The sequence below is a fragment of the Balaenoptera ricei genome, chromosome 15 (assembly GCF_028023285.1).
Source record: "Balaenoptera ricei isolate mBalRic1 chromosome 15, mBalRic1.hap2, whole genome shotgun sequence".
Classification (NCBI taxonomy): Eukaryota; Metazoa; Chordata; class Mammalia; order Artiodactyla; family Balaenopteridae; genus Balaenoptera; species Balaenoptera ricei.
In genome coordinates, this window is record NC_082653.1 from 69,763,981 (window position 1) to 69,783,071 (window position 19,091).

The 19,091-nt window shown below is 45.6% G+C and overlaps 1 protein-coding gene across 2 annotated transcripts in view; it reads left to right on the plus strand.

The window, feature by feature from the left end:
• Positions 1-1,389: 1,389 nt before the first annotated feature.
• SLC5A11 (solute carrier family 5 member 11) overlaps positions 1,390-19,091 on the plus strand; it is a 53,072-nt gene continuing 35,370 nt past the window's right edge. For both annotated transcript variants that reach the window (XM_059898987.1, XM_059898988.1), the window contains exons 1-3: positions 1,390-1,530; positions 11,325-11,483; positions 15,437-15,508. In XM_059898987.1, the coding sequence (XP_059754970.1) occupies positions 11,349-11,483; positions 15,437-15,508 (207 nt within the window). In that variant the 5' untranslated portion in view covers positions 1,390-1,530; positions 11,325-11,348. The remainder of the gene's footprint in view (positions 1,531-11,324; positions 11,484-15,436; positions 15,509-19,091) is intronic.

A 19,091-nucleotide genomic window follows, 5' to 3' on the forward strand; every position in this document is an offset into this window, starting at 1 on the left:
CCCAGGTTGGTGGAGCAATGCATCTTCTGCCTTCCTGATGTTGAGTCCTCTGCTGCAGATCACAGGCTCAGGCCGTCCATTCCCTGGCTCTCTGTCCGCCCATCTCCTTTCTCCAAATTCTAGCTGTTCCTTCTGTCCATCTGTCCCCCCAGGCAGGCCACCACCTTGCAGGCCCCAGCTCATGCTGACGTCAGTCCAACTGCCGAGTCTCTGTGCATCCAGGGTGCCCTCTGTCCAGTGGGACGCGTCTCTAAGCCACACCCACTGGCCCTGTAGCGTTCTAGAATGAAACGCCCAGGGTTCAAATCCTGGTTCTGCCACTCACAGCTGGTGACTTGGGCAAGTTACTCACCCTTCTCTACCTCTGTCTTTTTACCAGTAAAGTGGACATAATAGTAAGATCTGTCCCGGAGGTTTGCTGGAAAGACCAAGTGAGCAGAGACATGGAAACATTTAGAACAGAACCAGGAGCATACTGATTCTCACCATGCTTTCTGAACTACTCTGTGCCAGGGGCTGCCCCCACCCAGGGCCTGGGCAGGACAAGGGAAGGAGAGAGGTGGGCTGGAGGTGGGGTCTGTGGTGGAGGGGGGAGGGATGGCCACATCTCTGCTCTAGCCAGTGGCCGTCCTGTGTCCATGTGGGTCTGGTCTGGCCAGATCTTCAGATTGTTCTAGTAAAGTGGGAAATCCAGAGTGTTATTCAGTCTCTCGTTTTGCAAAGGCTAGTAGCTATTTTTTTTTTTTTAATTTTGAATGCTCTGAGCATCCAGTGCAAGCCTTCTGCTGTCCCCCACCGCCTGTCCTGGTGCTGTGGGCTGGACGTGGGCCCCCGGCCACGGCTCGGTCACTCCTGACAACTCATCTGGGCTCCAGGCGCCTGTCTTTGTGCTGCCTTCGTCTGGAGAGCGCACGGAAAAGGAGCCAAACAAAGGTGGTCACTGTTACTGCTGCAGCAGCGGTAGGGCCGCGGCAAGTGCCCTCCTGGGACTTTCCATCTGTCCCCTTCCTCCCCTGCCAGCGTCTCCCCTCCCCCCCCTCCAGCTCGTCCCAAGCCCGCCCGTCCCCAGCGCGGAGGCGGGCCAGTGGCAGAGTGGGTGAGTGGAGCAGGACGGTGCCCCGGGCTGCAACAGCTCCCCTCCCCTCCCCAGCCATGGGCCCCCCACCAGGTGAGGAGGGGAGGCCATGTGGGCGGGGCTCAGGTCAGCCCATCTTCCCCGCAGGGGCCTGCTCAGAGTTCAAGTTCAAGTTCAGGGTTCAGGGCCGGCCTGGGACCCCTCCTCTGCCCCGAGGGAGATCATTCACGCTTCCTCTAAGCCCTGCTGTAGCCCAGGCTGGAATTTGGATTTTGACCTGCAAGGAGCCTCTCTTAGCAGGCGGTGCCGGAGGGAGGGCCACTGCCGTTCTTTCAGACTCTGGCTGCGAGGGAAAAGGAGCCCAGTTTCTCCCTCCTTACAGCCACCTCTCTCTCCTTCTGCCTCAGACGCCACCGACAGGACCCAGGGCAGGTGGGCCCTGCATCCAGAGGAAGGTAAGACTCCCTACTCCCAGCCCCCCAAACTGATACCCATTCTGCAAACTGGGGAAGCTGGTCTGGGGACCGGAGGCAGTGCTGGCAGGAAGGATGGGGTGAGGGGTGCACAGCTCCCCTCCTTGGGAGAGGGCTTGTCGAGGCAAACGGAGCGTGTTTGGTGGGGGTGGGTACAGCCGGCGCGCCGGGCAGGCGCACCAGGCAGGCGAGGCTCGCGGCTCCTCCACTCAACCGAGTTCCGGGACGTGGAGCGATCATTTCACCTCACTTAGCCTCCAGTTCCTTATCTGTCGAGAGCGTGAACCTCAGCACAGCCCAGGCCACAGGTGTGGTGGCCTCACGAGGACCCAAGAGATAAGCAGGTGAAAAATACCTACAAAGAACAACAAAACCCTGGGGGATGTGTAACTGCCATGCAAAGCAAATATGCCGGGCACGTGCTGAGAACCTCACATCCTGGGCCTGGTCTGGCTGGCCCCGCCACTGTAACTCACAGACAGAGGCTGAGAGCCATTGAGAAACGTGCCCAAGCTTGCACAGATAGTGAGGAGGCAAAGCTGAGACCCAACTCCCACGGCCGGCCGTGAGCTTAGACACAAGGTCTGGTTTTCAAATGATATCTTGATGACCAATTCCAGGGAAGCAGCTGAGAGAGATGCCCTCCTCCAAAGGGCATCCTGAGGATATGACTTTGGCAGCGGCGGGGTTTGGGGGTGGGTGTCACAATCGCAGGCTGAGAAAATTCCACATTTGTCTGCTATACAAGTGTTTACTGAGTGCCTGCTTTGAGGACACGATGTGAGTGAGACAGGGTCCCTGCCTTCGCGGAGCTTACAGTAGAGTGGGAACGGGAGGTAATGAGAGAATCGTACAAATCAAATGTCCTGCTTGATTCAACGGTTATGGGAAGTCATGTTTGCTGTGATGGCAAATCATTTAGGGATCCAACTTAGATTGAAGCCAAGAGAAGACTCCTCTGGGGCTGTGACAGTAAGGTGCCATCTGAAGGATGAGTGGGAGTTCTTCAAACCAAGAGTGCAGGGAAGAGCATTCCAGGGTGGGATGGGCAGAATGGCAAAGACCCTGAGGCAGAACTAGTGCTCAGGGATAGAAATAAGAGCAGGGTGAGATGGGGCTGGGGCCACAGCAGAGCACATCAACAGGCACTGATTCTTTGAGCAGGAAAAGGAGCTGATCTTATTTATGTTCAAAGATCTCTCTGACTTCCATGTAAGGGGAGTGGATTCCAAGGAAGCAAGAGTGTCATCCGGAAGGCAAGATGGGAGATTCTTCCAGTGACGGTGGCTTGAATGAAAGCAATAAAAGTAAAGGTGAGGGGAAATGGATAGATTGCAGCTCTGCTTTAGAAGTAGAACAGAATGGAATTAGAGGTCAATAGATTCCAGGAGTTGAGCAAGAGTCACTATAATGTCTTTGATGGTATGTTTGCGAGCCCTGGCATCCTTGGTGCTTAGACATAGTGGCCAGCACGTAGGAGGTGCTCACAGACCACTGGATGAGTGAATGAATGAATGAATGAATGAATGCAAGACCTAAGGATGACTCTCGGGTTTCTGTCCCGAGCAGCAGGGTGGATGAAGTTGCCATTTAGTGAGATGGGAAGGACTGACAGCTCTTGAAGACTGCGGTCTCTGAGTTGGATGTATTACGTTTGAGATGCCGACTGGGCATCCGTGAGAGATGCCACGCCGGCATTTGGATGGACAGGTCTGGGGCTCAGAAGGTGTTCTTGTGACATCTATTCTCTCTAGGAATCAAGAGACAAGGTCGTCACTGAAGGCGGGAGGCGGGGGGAGGAGAAACCTCACCTGGCTCCCTTGTACTCACACCTGTTAACATCCTGAGCCAGACCCTACCCTGCCCATTGTTTCCTTCCTAATGACCGGAGAGGTGGCTCTTTCTAACAGGCTGGGGAGAGTCCCAGCCTCTGCTTCAGCTCAGAGACCCCTGGAATCTGTCCTCTGGCCCTTTTTTCTAGAGACCCGTTCCTAATGAACCACATAGCATCAGCTGCTTGAGCAGGCCAGAGGTGGTCCTCCTTCGGCCCTCGCTTCTGCAGTTTTAGGCTCTGATGGCTCCGCTCAGCCTGACAGAACTGACCCCCTCCCTCTGATTGGGCTCCCTCTACCACCAGCCTCTCTGGGCATCTTGGACTTGAGCCAAAGGCCAGGCTTGTGGCTGAGGAAGGAGGCAGTTACCTCCACAAAGGAGTGGAAGGAAAGGGTGTGAGTGTCTGCCGGCCCAGGAGGTGCAGCCTGTGCAGGCCCTTGTTGTCACCTCTGGAATTTTCCCTGCCAAGGGCGCACGTGCTGAGCAGTGGTTAGGAACTTGCAGGTCAAGCCCCGGTTGGAAGCCCCGGTTCAGTCATTTACCAGTGGCGTGACCTTGGGGCCCCAGCTTGGGCTTTGTTTTCCCCACCTGTTCAATGGGGTTAACCAGAGACCTGACCTCTTAGGGGTGCGGTGTGCTTAAAGTGAGATTCACACACGTAGGGGCCAGGGTCTGCATGACCACAAAGTCCACGCTCTTTTTCTTTTTTCCTTTAATGGTTTTACAAGAAGGATGGAGTCAGACCAAGTATTCTGGACCTGATCACGTTCTGTAACGAACTCAATTAATGCTTTTAGCAAAACTGTGACATAGGTCTGAGTAATATCCCCATTTTATAGATGGGAAAACTGAGCCTCAGAGAGCTTATTTGCCCAAGATCACGGAGCTAGTAAGAGGTAGAGCTGGGATTTGAACCGGGCAATGCAGTTCTAACATCTTTACACTTGATCGCAGTGTATCTATTTCCTGGGGAGTTTTTGCCTATAGTTAAAATTTGTAATTAGATGGTCATTGTCATCTTTAGCCAGTGCAGAGTCCTTCCCTGGTTTCTCCCTCTGTCTCTTTCATTTTCTGTCCCCGCTAACGTGTTTGCTGTCCTTCCACAAATAGGCCTGCATCCTGGCAAAATAGTTGGTACTATTTTCTGTCTCAGAATGTATTTAATATACACATAGGTTTTTATGCTGTAAATCTTTTTCCGCTTGTTCCTTTTCCTTCCATCATGAAATGTTTCAGATGCACACATGTTGTAGAGAATACTGTAGCCCCGCCAGTGCACACACACACAGGAGACGGCCTCAGAAACCGAACGCAGGGAATACAGTCAGAGCCCTCACCCTGCTGTGGATACACTTCCCCATCCTTGCCTCGCACTGGGGAAAATTTCCACATCTGCTCTGGCAAATTATGTAAGCGGCTGAAAGGAAAGGGGTGAACAGCCATCTCTTCTTGCTGAGTTTCCTGTGTTCTTTGGCCAATTGGCAACTGCAAGGGTAGGGTGTTCTTGCAAACAAGGCCGTTGTTACAACGCCCGCTTTACCTAGACGCCTGTCAACCCTGGCCTCCCACAGTGGAGGGTCCCTCCCAGGAGGTGAAGCCCTCCCGGGACAGTGCAACGGGTGGCTCTGGGCACACAAGGAGCTGCAAGGGGCTGAGTGAGATCTCTCGAGGATGGGGGGCCACATCCACAGTAATCACCACTTTGTCCTCCGTGCCTAGCACAGAGCCTGGCACACAGCTGGTGCCTAATAAATGTTTGTGGAAAAGAAACAGAGGGAGGGAAGGACTGAAGGAGGGGAGGAGAGAAAGAAGGAGAGAAGGGCAGGAGGAAGGGAGGAAAAAGAGACACCCCAGCTAGTATTGGATAACAATGAGCTTCGGTTCAGGACCTGGGTTCAAATCCCACCTCTGGCACTTAGTGTGACCCAGAGGCCAGTGGCACAGCCAGGCCCTGAACCTAGCTCACTGTCACTTCTTGGTGGCTCCATTTCCCACCTGTAAAATGGAGGTGTAATGTGTTTGTCTCACTGGGCTGACGAGGATGAGATAAGAGGACCAATGTACAGCGAGCTCCAGGCCTGGCACTTCAATAAATAGTGCTCACTAAGCTTTAGAGATGATCCCTGTTACGGTGACAGCGTGACTTTACTGAACAAGGGCACGTGGAGGGCTCCGCCTGGGAGCACGTGGCCAAGGCAGCAGCACTTGGGTTCCACAGTTTCTCTGGTCCGTTGTCTGAGCTCCTATTCCCACCCTGAAGACACAGTCAGTCCCTCCTGGGTGCCGGCAGGGCCCCCCCCTCCCTGGGACTCAGGAAGAGCCTGGAGTTGGTGCCAGCCTGCCCGGAGCTGGTGATGAATGACTTGTTTATCTGCTCCCGCCCCTCTCGGTGCCTGGCAGGCAGAGGCCTGGAAGGGGCGGCTGGGAGCTGGGCTGGACACGGGGGAGGGCTGGCTCACCAGTCTTTCTGCTGCCCCTCTTCCTTCCTTCCTCCCCTTCCTCCCTTTCAGACCTGTGGGGTTCTGGAACAAGCTGCCCCACTCCCCAGTTCAGCATCAATCTCCACCTTAAGCTGCTTCCTCCACTCCTAGTCCTCATCTTCCCCAAGTCCCCTGTTTTGGAAGCAGCAAAGTACTTCAAAATACTTCAGAGCAGTTGAACTGTTTGAAAATTCAGGCTCTGAACCCTCCTACACTGTTGGTGGGAATGTAAACTGGTGCAGCCACTATGGAGAACAGTATGGAGGGTCCCCAAAAAACTAAAAATGGAGTTAGCATGTGATCCAGGAATCCCACTCCTGGGCATATATTCAGAGAAAACTCTAATTCGAAAATATACATGCACCTCAGTGTTCATCGCAGCACTATTTACAATAGCCAAGACATGGAAGCAACCTAATTGTCCATCAACAGAGGAATGGATAAGGAAGTGGTATATAGAATGGAATACTACTCAGCCATAAAAAAGAATGAAATAATGCCATTTGTAGCAACCTGGATGGACCTAGAGATTATCATACTAAGTGAAGTAAGTCAGAGAAAGACAAACATCATATGACATCACTTATATGTGGTATCTAAAAAAATGATACAAATGAACTTATATACAAAACAGAAATAGACTCACAGACATAGAAAACAAACATATGGTTACCAAAGGGGAAAGAGAAGGGATAAATTAGGAGTTTGGGATTAATAGATACACACTACTATATATAAAATAGATAAACAACAAGGACCTACTGTATAGCACAGGGAAGTATATTCAATATCTTGTAATGACCTCTAATGGAAAAGAATCTGAAAAAGGATATATATATATATATATATATATATGAATATGAATATATATACTCATATGAATCACTTTGCTGTATACCAGAAACTAACACAATATTGTAAATCAACTATACTTTAATAATTTTTTTAAAATCATGGCAAAAAAAAAAAAAGAAAGAAAAAAAATGCAGGCTCTGAAATCAGACAGATCTGGATTTGAGTCCTGCCTTGGGCACTCAAGTCATGTGACATCACTTCCTTGCCTGTGGAGTAGCAATAAGAACACTACCTACCTAACAGGCGCTTCACCCCTGAGTCAGCCTTAAGGACCATCTACCCTGTCCTCCCCAAGCCTCCAGAATCAGCCTCCTGGTTAGACCCTCATTTATGAACCTCTACTTCCACCCTAGGGAGGGTCTCCAGCACCAGTCTTCCCTTCCCACTTTCTCCCTGCAAGTTCTCTGGTTCATTTAGGTTATTAGCATCCCATTAGACAGATGACAACGATCATAAAACCTAGGCATGACTGAGGCAGGGAAGGCTGAGGGGTGATCTGAGGTAGAATTGGGGCTTCCACTACGCACTCCTGCATTCGAGCGGGGTAAGTGAGTTGGGTTTGCCTGATACTGGCAAGTCTATATTCCCTCCTTCCCGCCTTCTCTTGTCCTTTCATCTTTGGATGAGAGCTATGGATCAGTGATTGCTTGAATCTTCTCACAGGTCTGAGAAGCTGTGAGCATCCTCTCAACAGAAGAGCAAGGCTTGGCCCCAGTATACTGTACTCGGCGTGGGAAGGGACGTTAAAAGTTTTTGAGCGCCCCCCTGAGGCATCTTCTCTAAGTGACTGTCCAATCTTCTAGGGCTCAAAGGCAGTGGTTCTCAACCCAGGGGACACTTGTGGCTCTCACAACTGTGGGAAGGGTGCTACCGGCATCTAGTGGGTAGCTACCAGGGATGCCGCTAAACATCCTACAATGCACAAGACAGCTCTCTATAACGAAGAATTATGTGAGCCAAAATGCCAATAGTATTGCAGATGAAAAACTCTGCTTTAAGAACAAGGAACATCCCGCCCAGGTGACCAGGCCATTCTGTCTTTGAGCAGCTCTGATTAGAAGCAGGAAACTATCCCCAGTTCTCCCCCTCTCTCGTTTACCCTGTTAATTAATCTCCAGGTCCTACCTATTCTAACCCAAATTATTTCTCTAATGCACTTTCTCTCACCCTCCAGATACTTCCTCTCAAGTCTGGGTCATTTCAAAATACCCTTCCCGCCCACCTTTTTTGCTTCCAGTCAAGCCTCTCCTGCCCTGCACCACCTCCACCACCTTGTTCAAAATTCTTCAGCAGCATTTCTTAACCTAGAGCAGAGGGGTGCCACAGAGGCATTGCTGCCTACCGGGAGATGTTCTGAAAATTTATCGGATATTTTTGGTTGTCACAATGACTTGGGGTACCATGGCTGGGTGGAGACCAGAGGTGCTAGACACCTTGAAATTCACAGAACTTCCCCAAGCAACCAGGACTTCAGATGTCCCACCTGACCTTCATGCAGGCGAAAAACATGCTTACAATTATCCGAGAGTAGAACCAGTTTGCACAAAACACAAAGTGTTGGCTGTTGTTTTTTTTTTACATTAAAAAAATAGCACAGGGAACTATATTCAATATCTTATAATAAGCTATAATGGAAAAGAATCTGAAAAAGAATATTTATCACTTTGCTATACACCTGAAACTAGCACAACATTGTAAATTAACTTTACTTCATTTAAAAAATGGTTTTAAAAAAATGTACCTGCTTTTTATTTTCACCAAGCTGTCTCTGATACTTCTCAGAGGGCTCTATCTTAAGTTAAGAGCATGGTATATCGTGGGAGTTGTTTGGAGTTCTTCATAACATTTAAAATCACAAAGCATTTTTCACAAATTTAAGCATTCTGGTGTTTCTCTGTAAATTCAGGCTCTATTCTGTGCTTCTGGAATAGAATGGATTCCTATTTTCTTATTTCTCTTAAATTAAAAATTTATTCAGTATAATAGGTAAAATGATCTGACTGTCCCTTTGAGTCTTGCAGTGGAGTCAGATGGAGCAGTTACATTTTGGATTATCCATCATTTTAATCATAAATTGCTTTTATTTCTCTTTTATAATAGAGTTAGAGCATTGTATTGATTTTTTGAAAATTATGTGTGTAGGTAGGTAACACTAACTATGAATTTCATTTCAGTTTTCAGTAAAAGGAGTGTTACAAAATATTTGTTATAAAAACAGAGGATGGGGCTTCCCTGCTGGCGCAGTCGTTAAGAATCCACCTGCCAATGCAGGGGACACGGGTTTGAGCCCTGGTCCGGGAAGATCCCACATGCCACAGAGCAACTAAGCCGGTGAGCCACAACTACTGAGCCCATGTGCTACAGCTACTGAAGCCCACTCACCTAGAGCCTGTGCTCTGCAACAAGAGAAGCCACCGCAATGAGAAGCCCGTGCACTGCAACGAAGAATAGCCCCCGCTCGCCACAACTAGAGAAAGCCCGCACGCAGCAACGAAGACCCAACGCAGCCAAAAATAAATTAATTAAATAAATTTTAAAATGTTCAATTAAAACTTAAAATTAAAATGAAAAACATAAAAACAGGGGATGATATCTGAAGATGATGACAACTGATGTTATCTTTGAAAATTACTGACCTTACAGAAACCTTTGAATGACATCAAAGGGCTGGTATAATGTCTTCATAGCATTATACGAGCCTCATGGCCCATCTCCCTCCTTCCAATCTTACTTAATGCTCAGGCAAGAATCTGATGGTTCCTTAAGCATGACATGTTTTTTCACACCTCAATGTCTGTAGGTACTGTTGTCTTGGCCTGGAATGCTCTCTCATACCCGCTTATGCTGTGTAGGACCACCCACTCATTCTTCAAAACCCAGCTCATATGCTACCATCTGGATTTCTCCATGTAAAATTAGGTGGTCCTTACCTCATCGCACATTGTAGAAAATTAGTAATAGTAATAATAGCAGCTACAATTTACTGAGCACAGCAGTGCATGGCACTGTTCTTAACACTTCACAGGTACTAGCTCACAGCAGTCTATGAAATGTAAACTCTTATTGCCCCATTTTGCAGATGGGAATGCTAAGGTTTAGAGAAATTAAGGAATTTGTCCAAGTTCTCAGGATCGGTAAATGGTGGAGCCAGCTTGATGATTCCTAAGCTTGAATCCTTAATACCTCTACCTCTATGTACCTCCACTGTATGAAACATCACGTTGTGTTATTATCTGAGTGGGTTTACCCCATTATTGGGGTGCACATCATAGAGGGCAGGACTGAGTTTTTCGTTCCTGAACCCCTAGAGGCTGACACCTCCAGACTGGAGCCATCTTAACACAGGAATAAAGTCAAAGCCCAGATCGCTTAGAGTGAAAAAATTACCCTTGAGAATTGCATTAGTCTCCAATTGCTGCTGTAACAAATTACCACAAACTTAGTGGCTTAAAACAACACAAGTTCATTATCTTACAGTTCTGGAAGTCAGAAGTTCTCAATGGGTCTTACTGCGCTAAAGTCAAGGTGAGAGTAGGGCTGACTTCCTTCTGGATGCTCTAGGGGAGAATCCATTAATTTGCTTTTTCTAGCTTCTAGAAGTCACCTGCATTCCTTGGCTCATGGCCCCATTACTCCATTATCAAAGCCAGCAACTAGGCCAAATCCTTCTCACACTCTCATCTCTCTGGTTCTCTCGTCTAATCTCCTCTTCCACTTTTAGGGACCCTAATGATTGCATTAGTCCTACTTAAATAAACTCCCTATTTAAAGGGACGCTGACTAGCAACCTTAATTACATCTGCAAATGTAATTGTCCTTTGTCATATAACGTAACACATTCACAGGCTCTGGGGATTAGGATGTAAACATCTTTGAGGGGGACACGATTCTACCCACCACAGGAATCTCTTAAATTGCCCAAGGAAGTGCAATATACTGAGAAATACCTTAAGATACTGGTTCAAAACATGGATTCTGGAACAAGATTATTAGCCTTCAAATCCCAGCTCTACCACTTGAACTGTGTTACCTTAGGCAAGTTAGTTAACTTCTCTGTGCCTCAATTTTGCCAGCTGTAAGATGGTATGATAACAACAGTGCCCACTTTGCAGGTTTATAAACACTTAGGATAATGCCTGGCATGTAGTAAGTACTATATAAGTGTTTATTAAATATATGCATTTTCATGGGCATATCCAGCAGTGAAACAAGATTGTATTGACTGGCTGAGCCTCTGACAAAATTGCTGGCTTGACTTTCACCCAGCAGTGAGGTACCTGGGGAACAGAGACTGACGCAGGTGTCTTGTTTTTCTCTCACTCCCGGATATGTGGAAGAGGGTGGTGAAACACCTGTACTACTTAAATTGTGTATTCTTCTTTGTATTTTGCCAAGTGAGTGGTTGGATTGGTAAACATTAACTGTAGATTGACTTGACTTCCTTGTAAATGTTTGCTGAGTGAGTGAGTGGGTGGATACATCTGCCTTCCCGAGGTTGTCTCTTCCACGTGTGTCCTCTTGATCAGATGTCTCAAGGAGGCAGTCACGGAGAGGGTGAGAAGAGTGGCCCCGGGTCCTGGCATCTGACGCACATTTGCTCTTCCACAGGGGTGAGAGAGTTCATTCAGGACCATGGAGAGCAGCCCCAGCGGTCCTCAGCCCACGCAGTCAGATCCCCTGGAGGCATTTCCCCAGAGGACACTGGAACCAGGTGACATCGCAGTGCTGGTTCTGTACTTCCTCTTTGTCCTGGCCGTTGGACTATGGGTAAGCCAGGTCAGGGGGAGGGAAAGTGGCTGGGGCGGGGTGAGAGACTAGCTCAAGGTCATACAGTAATCAGAACTTTTATTATTTTTATTTCTGGCCGTGCCACATGGCATGCGGGTTCTTAGTTCCCCGACCAGGGATCGAACCCGTGCCTCCTTTAGTGGAAGCGCAGAGTCCTAACCACTGGACCGCCAGGGAATTTCCTAATCAGAACTTTAATATTTAAAGAATGCATTGAGTATCAACTGTGTGTCAAGTACCGTGTCAGGCACTTTCACTCATGTTATCTCATGTAATTTGCACAGGTCGCTATGAAGAAGGTACTATTGCTATACCCCATTTTATAGATAAGAAAACTGAGGCTCAAAGAATTTAAGTTCCTTATTCTGTTAGGAAGTTAGGAGAGCTGGGGTTAGAATCCATATCTCCTTCACTTTGAAGCCCATGCTCTTAAAAAAAATTATTTAAAAAGTAGTTTTTCTTTTTAAAGACAATGAAATAAAAACAACTTAAAATGACACACAGTGAAAAGTCTTACTACTACCCTTCCCTCCACAGGCGACCACTGTTATTAACTTTTTAGTACATTAGTGTATTCTTCCAGAGTTTCTTTAGGTAAATCCAAGCAAATTTTAATGTGTATATTTCCCTCATTCTTAAATAGAAGGTAGCTTATTATACATACTGTTTTTTACTTTGATATGTTTCACTGATCAGTGTCTCCTGGATATATTTTCATATCAGTATATGGAAGCTTCTGCATCTTCTTAAAAGTTGCCCAGTACTAACACACCATTGTAAAACAATTATACTCCAATAAAGTTGTTTAAAAAAAAAAAAGTAGCCCAGTATTCCATAGATGATCATACTGCAATTTATTTAACCTGTTTCTTGCTGAGGGTCATTTGGATTGTTCCCCATCTCTTAACACTAAAATTTATGCTGTAATAAACAAGTCTTGGACACATTATTTTGGATGTATACAACTATAATGTAGGATAAATTCCCTGTAGTGGAATAGTCAGGTTAAAGGATAAATGTATTTGTAATTATGATAGCTTGTGTCAAACTACCCTCCTTAGGTGTAGTCCCAATCTGCACAAAATCAGTAAATGTATGAAAGTCACATTATCACATCCACAGCAACACTGCATTGTCAAACTTTTTCATTTTTGCCAAACTGACAGGGAAACACGATATCTCAATGTACTATCTTATAATGAGTGAGGCTAAAATAAACATCCTTACATATGTTTAAGAACCACTTGTTTCCTTTATGTGAAGTATGGTTTCATATTCTTTTTCCATTTTCATTAAGTTCTTGCTCTTATTCTTATCAATTTCTAGGAACGCTTTACATATTAAAGAGATAGTAACTTTGGGATAAAAGATAGTGCAGAGGAGGCGCTGCTATCTGATTTTCAGGTCAAATGACTTGAAAACTGTAGCCTACTGAGGTGTCCCCACTTCAGTTTGACTATTTGTAGATCATTTCTCTACTCTTACCCCTTAGCTTTCCCTCCTCCAGATCAATCAGGGGATAAAAGTGCTGGACATCCCAAAGACCATGGATCTGATATTGAGATGGGTGAGATGTTGTTAAGGGTCAGGGCTTTTATTTATTTATTTATTGTCGCACTGCACGGCTTGTGGGATCTTAGTTCCCTGACCAGGGATCAAACCTGGGGCCCCGGCAGTGAAAGTGCCGAGTCCTAACCACTGGACCGCCAGGGAATTCCCAAGAGTCAGGGCTTTTGAGTCAGACAGGTTTGAGATCAGGATTAGGTGTAGGGGTAGAGTTAGGGTGAGGGTTAGAGGTCCTGGGAATCTATATTTTCACAAGAGAATTGGGAGACTCTGATGTATTACTGGTTTTTGAAGTCATGGATTTAGATGATCCCTTTTAGCACAAGGAGTTCTTTACTCTTGGAAAATACTTCCTGCGTCAGGGTTCAGCAGGAATGAGCCATAGTGTCTGTTTTCTATAGTAAGATCATTTGCAGGGATGAAAAGGTATCATTTCGTGTCATCTCCCATCCAGTAAGACTCCTCTCACCAACACCTGCACCCAGAGGCTGGGAGAAGTTGTAAACAACTTATCCAAGATCACAAATAGCTACTTAGTGGTTAAAATGTCTCTGTTAAAGCACCTTTAATGCCAGGAAGCTCACTCCTAAAGAGCTCTGAAATCAGGCTGACCTGGGTTTGCGTTCCCAGGCTTCTGCTCTGTAGAAATATGGCACTAGATATGTGATTTTACTTCCAAGCCGCAGTTTCTTCATCTGTTAAACTGGCCTGATGACATCAACCTCATAGGAGCTGGTGAGAATTAAAATGAGATGATGCTTCAAAATGCCTAGTATAGTGTCCGTCACATAGTACTGATACTCAATAAATGATATCCATTGTGAGCTATCTATAGCTCATTGCAGCTTGTCTATACAAGCCATGAGTCTAAAACTCAAATGCCTAGGGGGATCTAGTGGGTTATTATACATCTGTGAGGCAGGGAGTGGCAGGGGCTGTGCTGACCTGAAGAGTTTATGTCTCCTCTAAGGGCATTCAGATGAAAATCTTCTTAAAACAAAATATATTTGATCTAAAAAATAAACAAACTAGTGAATATAACAAAAAAGAAGTAGAATCACAGATATAGAGAACAAACTAGTGGTTACCAGTGGGGAGAGGGAAGGGGGGGAGTAGCAATACAGGGGTAGGGTATTAAGAGGTACAAACTATTATGCATAAAATAAGCTACAAGAATATATTGTACAGGGCTTCCCTGGTGGCACAGTGGTTAAGAATCCGCCTGTCAATGCAGGGGACACGGGTTCGATCCCTGCTCCGGGAAGATCCCACATGCCACAGAGCAACTAAGCCCACGAGCCACAACTACTGAAGCCCGCGTGCCACAACTACTGAAGCCCGCACGCCTAGAGCCCGTGCTCTGCAACAAGAGAAGCCACCGCAATGAGAAGCCCGCACACCGCGAAGAATAACCCCCGCTCGCCGCAACTAGAGAAAAGCCCGCGCACAGCAACAAAGACCCAACGCAGCCCCAAAAATTAATTAATTAATTAATTATTAAAAAAAAATAATGTATTGTACAATACAGGGAATATAGCCAATATTTTATAACAACTATAAATGTAGTATAACCTTTAAAAATTTTGAATCACCATATTGTATAGCTGTAAATTATGTAATATCACACATCAACTATACTTTATTTTTTTAAAATTATTTATTTATTTATATTTATTTTGGCTGCGGGGTCTTCATTGCGGCATGTGGGATCTTTTAGTTATGGAAGGCATGAGGGATCTAGTTCCCCAACCAGGGATTGAACCCTGGCCCCCTGCACTGGGAGCGCAGTCTTACTCACTGGACAACCAGGGAAGTCATTTTTTTTAAAGGACCTCAGAGTTTTGTACTTTTTAAAAAATTTCTAATTTTTATTTTTTGGCCGAGCCACGGGGCATGTGGGATCTTAGTTCCCTGAACTGGGATCAAACCCGTGCCCCCTGCAGTGGAATCGTGGAGTCTTAACCTCTGGACTGCCAGGGGAGTCCCTCAATCTTTTTTTAAATTATAGTTCCCTGGACTTCCCTGGCGGTCCAACGATTAGGACTCTGTGCTTTCACTGTCAAGGGCCCGGGTTCGATCCCTGGTTGGGGAACTAAGATCCCACAAACCACGTGGCAAAAAAAAAAAAAAAGTGAAGTAAGATATTTCAGGAAAACAATGTCCATGGGAAGTATCGCTCAGGGACCCCTGCAAAAAAACCAAAAACAAACAAAAACCCAAAAACAAATAAACAAAAAAAACCCAAAATAAATTTGATGTCTGAGTCTGGCCTGCTGGACTCCCGGGTTATAATCTGTGGCCTAGACCATTTTGGGAGGTGTCTGATTGCTAACATTTCCCTCACCCACCCCTCTTCTTTGTTTCAGTCCACAGTGAAGACCAAAAGAGACACTGTGAAAGGCTATTTTCTAGCTGGAGGGGACATGGTGTGGTGGCCAGTAAGTAGTCTTTGGTTCAATTAAAATTACTTCTCAAGGACTCTTCAAGTGCTGATATTCTGTCTAACCTTTGCTCGCTCAGGACTCTCTGGTTCCATGTTGTCTGGAAGTCACAGTCTAGACTAGAGAAGGCTTAGCTCCAACTCAAATTTGTTTGAACAAAAAGAATTCATCAGCTCACCTAAGGGAAAAACTTAGGGTTGGTCTGGTTTCAGGTATGGCAGAGTATAGGGGCCCAAGTGATAACTAGGACCTGGTTTCTCCCTCTGTTTATCCTATCTATCTATCTATCATCGATCTATCTATCTATCATTTATCTATCATCTATCTATTTCTATCTGCTTCTCTTCTTCTGGATGGGTGCTATTCCCAAACAGGCTCAACTTCATGTCAACAAGATGGCGGCCACTGCTCCAGACCTTTCATCCTCTCAAGTTCCAGCCTAGCAAGGGAAGAGCACCTGCCTCCATGGCAGTATCCCTGGAAAATATCCCATCTTTGATGGTGTCCCTTGCCCATCTCTGTGCCAATCACTGTGACCAAGGTAGTTTGATGTGCTAACTGGCTCATGATGTGCTAACTGGCTCAAGCCTGGGTCACACACTCAGTGCCTAAGCTGTGGGGCATGGAGCCTGCTCTGAGGCATGTGTGATGAGAAATGAGAGGGGCTAGACCCTGAAGGAAAACTGGAGAGCATGACTGGGACAAGGTGGAATGGGTGTTGAGAACATAAATAACAAATACAACAGACCAATTAGTATTTTCTTTTCAAGGGTAGCTGAAGACATTACTAAATACACACACGCACACACATGTGCACACACCACATACACATGCACACAGACCTTTGCTTCCTGGGCCCTGAGTAGGGGATCAGGAATAATAATTTTATTCATGATCTCCTAATATAAGTGTTAAATCTTTGAACTAAAAAGAGAGAAGATATCTCCCATTTGCAGGGAGTCCAAAAGATGTAGGATGTAAGATGCAGAGATAACAGGTATATAAGATTCTGGTCCATGAGCTGTCTAAAGACAATGACCACAGTGTCCTCAAAAGATACCAAAAATGAGCTCTGGATTATATATTCAACGAATTCATTTTAAAAATTCCCTGAGGAATATGTCCAGCAGTGTGCCAAACACAGGAGACATTAGTGAGCTCGTCTTCACCCTCAAGGAGCTTGTCATCTAGGGTGGTGTTTCCCAAAATATAAGTAACATGTGCCCCACGATTTTTCAGTTGTGCACAGACACAGCATTAAATAACATCAAAGTACTTCATGAGAACATTATTCCCTTTCCTATTCTCTGTCAATCCTCCTGGTTACATAAAATAAAAAGTCAAAGTTTGGTACTAATATGGTTTGACCAACCTTCCAGCACTGGCTAATCTCTGTGTTTAAAAGAGAATGCAGGGGCTTCCCTGGTGGCACAGTGGTTGAGAATCCGCCTGCCAATGCAGGGGACACGGGTTCGAGCCCTGGTCCAGGAAGATCCCACATGCCGCGGAGCAACTAAGCCCGCGCACCACAACTACTGAGCCTGCGCTCTAGAGTCTGTGAGCCACAACTACTGAGCCCACGTACCGCAACTACTGAAGCCCACGCACCTAGAGCCCGTGCTCCACAATGAGAGAAGCCACCGCAATGAGAAGCCGGCTCACTGCAACGAAGAGTAGCCCCCGCTCGCCGCAACTAGAGAAAGCCTGTGCGCAGCAATGAAGACCCAACGCAGCCAAAAATAAATAAAATAAAATAAAAATAAAGGAGAATGCAAGCCTCAGGCTAAGTGAATTTGGTTGTCCAGAGAACCTAGCTAGAATTTAATAATTTTATTTTCATTTTCATTTTATTTGTATGGTTCTCTTCTATGTAGAGCAAGTGATACTGATTTTCTACTTAAGGCTGTGGATACATACATACATATATATATATATGTATATGTATGCATGTACTATTATATTACTAATATATAGTATTAATATATAATACATTGATTAAATAATATGTGATTCATATATATGAGTTAAAGAAGAATATAAGGTAAAATATTAAGTAAATAGCAGTGCAGGTGCAGTGAACTTAGAGAAGCCTACAAAGGAAATATTCAGTGACAGTTTTAAGAAATCCTGGTCTAGTGGTCTCTATGATGAGTGATGCTGAGTTCCTAAAATTCAGTAGGAATACAGCAGCCCACCTAAGTATGCCTGCTTTTGCATGTCACTTCTGGGACCATTTCTCTGCTCATATTCCTTGGATGACCCTTCCCCAGGTCAAGAGGCAAAGGGAAATTTTGGAGCTTTTTTTGCCTTCTTCACCTAAGGAGAATGATGTCAATGTGAAGGAGATGTGGTTAAGAGTATGGGCTTTGGCTTGATAAAATGTTAACATCTATAGAAAATCAATACTAGTTCTGATACGAATTGGTTCTAGAGGTTTATGTGGTGTCTCACAGCCTTGGCCCACCTAAACACTGTCCAGGGGGCAGGTGCCTTTGTGCATATCCCATCATTTCATTTCAAGTAGCAGATGTCTATCGCTGGTAAACAGAGTCTGATAGCACTAAACATTTGAATCACATTATGAACTGCTCTAGTCCACAAAGCAACCTTCTGATTATAGTTTGGCTTCTCACGTAGCTTATCTACATGGAGAGGCTGTAGAGGCTAGACAATTTGAATATCTGGCTGCATACCCAGTTGTAAGTCTCAACTGGAAATCAATTAGCTTTCTGCTTTTATGTGTAAATCTTAGGAGTTTTGTTAATCCAGGTCTGCCCCTGATTAATAAATCCATTTTCTCTGTAATGACTAAGTAAAAAAAAAAAAAGAGAGAGAGAGAGAGAGAATAGGCTTTGGAACAAGTACATTAGTTAGCTGTTGTTGCCTAACAAACCACCTACAAATTTAGTGGCTTAAAACAGCTACAGTGTATTATTTCTAATGATTGCATGGTTTGAGTGGGTGGTTCCTCCCCTGCTCTTTTAGAGTCACTCATGGAGCTGCGTTTAGCTGGTGGCTGGGAAGGGTTGGAAGTCCAAGATGGCCTCATCACAGATCTGGGGCTCTGGTAGGAGCTAGACAGGCTAGAAGGCTAGGACTTCACTCTCTCTGTATGCCTCTCATCATTTAATGGCCCGGTCCAAGGTTTTTTACAAGGCATCTGATTCCAAGGGCAAAAATGAAAGCTGCCGGGCTGTTGTGTGTTGGCCTGGAAGTCACACAGTGTCACTTTCACCACATTATATTGATCAAAATAAGCCACAGGCCAGCGCAGATTCTTTATGGGAAGAGTGGAAAACCAGAGGAGCACGCAGAATGGTGTCATTGGGAATGGCAGAATAAAGATTTTTGAAATCTCCTCCTGCATAAAAGCAATGAGAACAGTGGCAAAATGGTCAAAATCAACTTTTTCAGAACTCTGGAAATTGACCTAATGCTAGTAACCATCCAGGGAGATTTAATTCAAGAAAAACAGCTGAATCTCAATAAGAACAGGAAGTTTTGTGGTGTTTTACCTGGCTCTATTCTCATTCTGTTCTCTTCAGCTCTGCAGTAGTCTTGAAGGCCACTGGTTAGAACA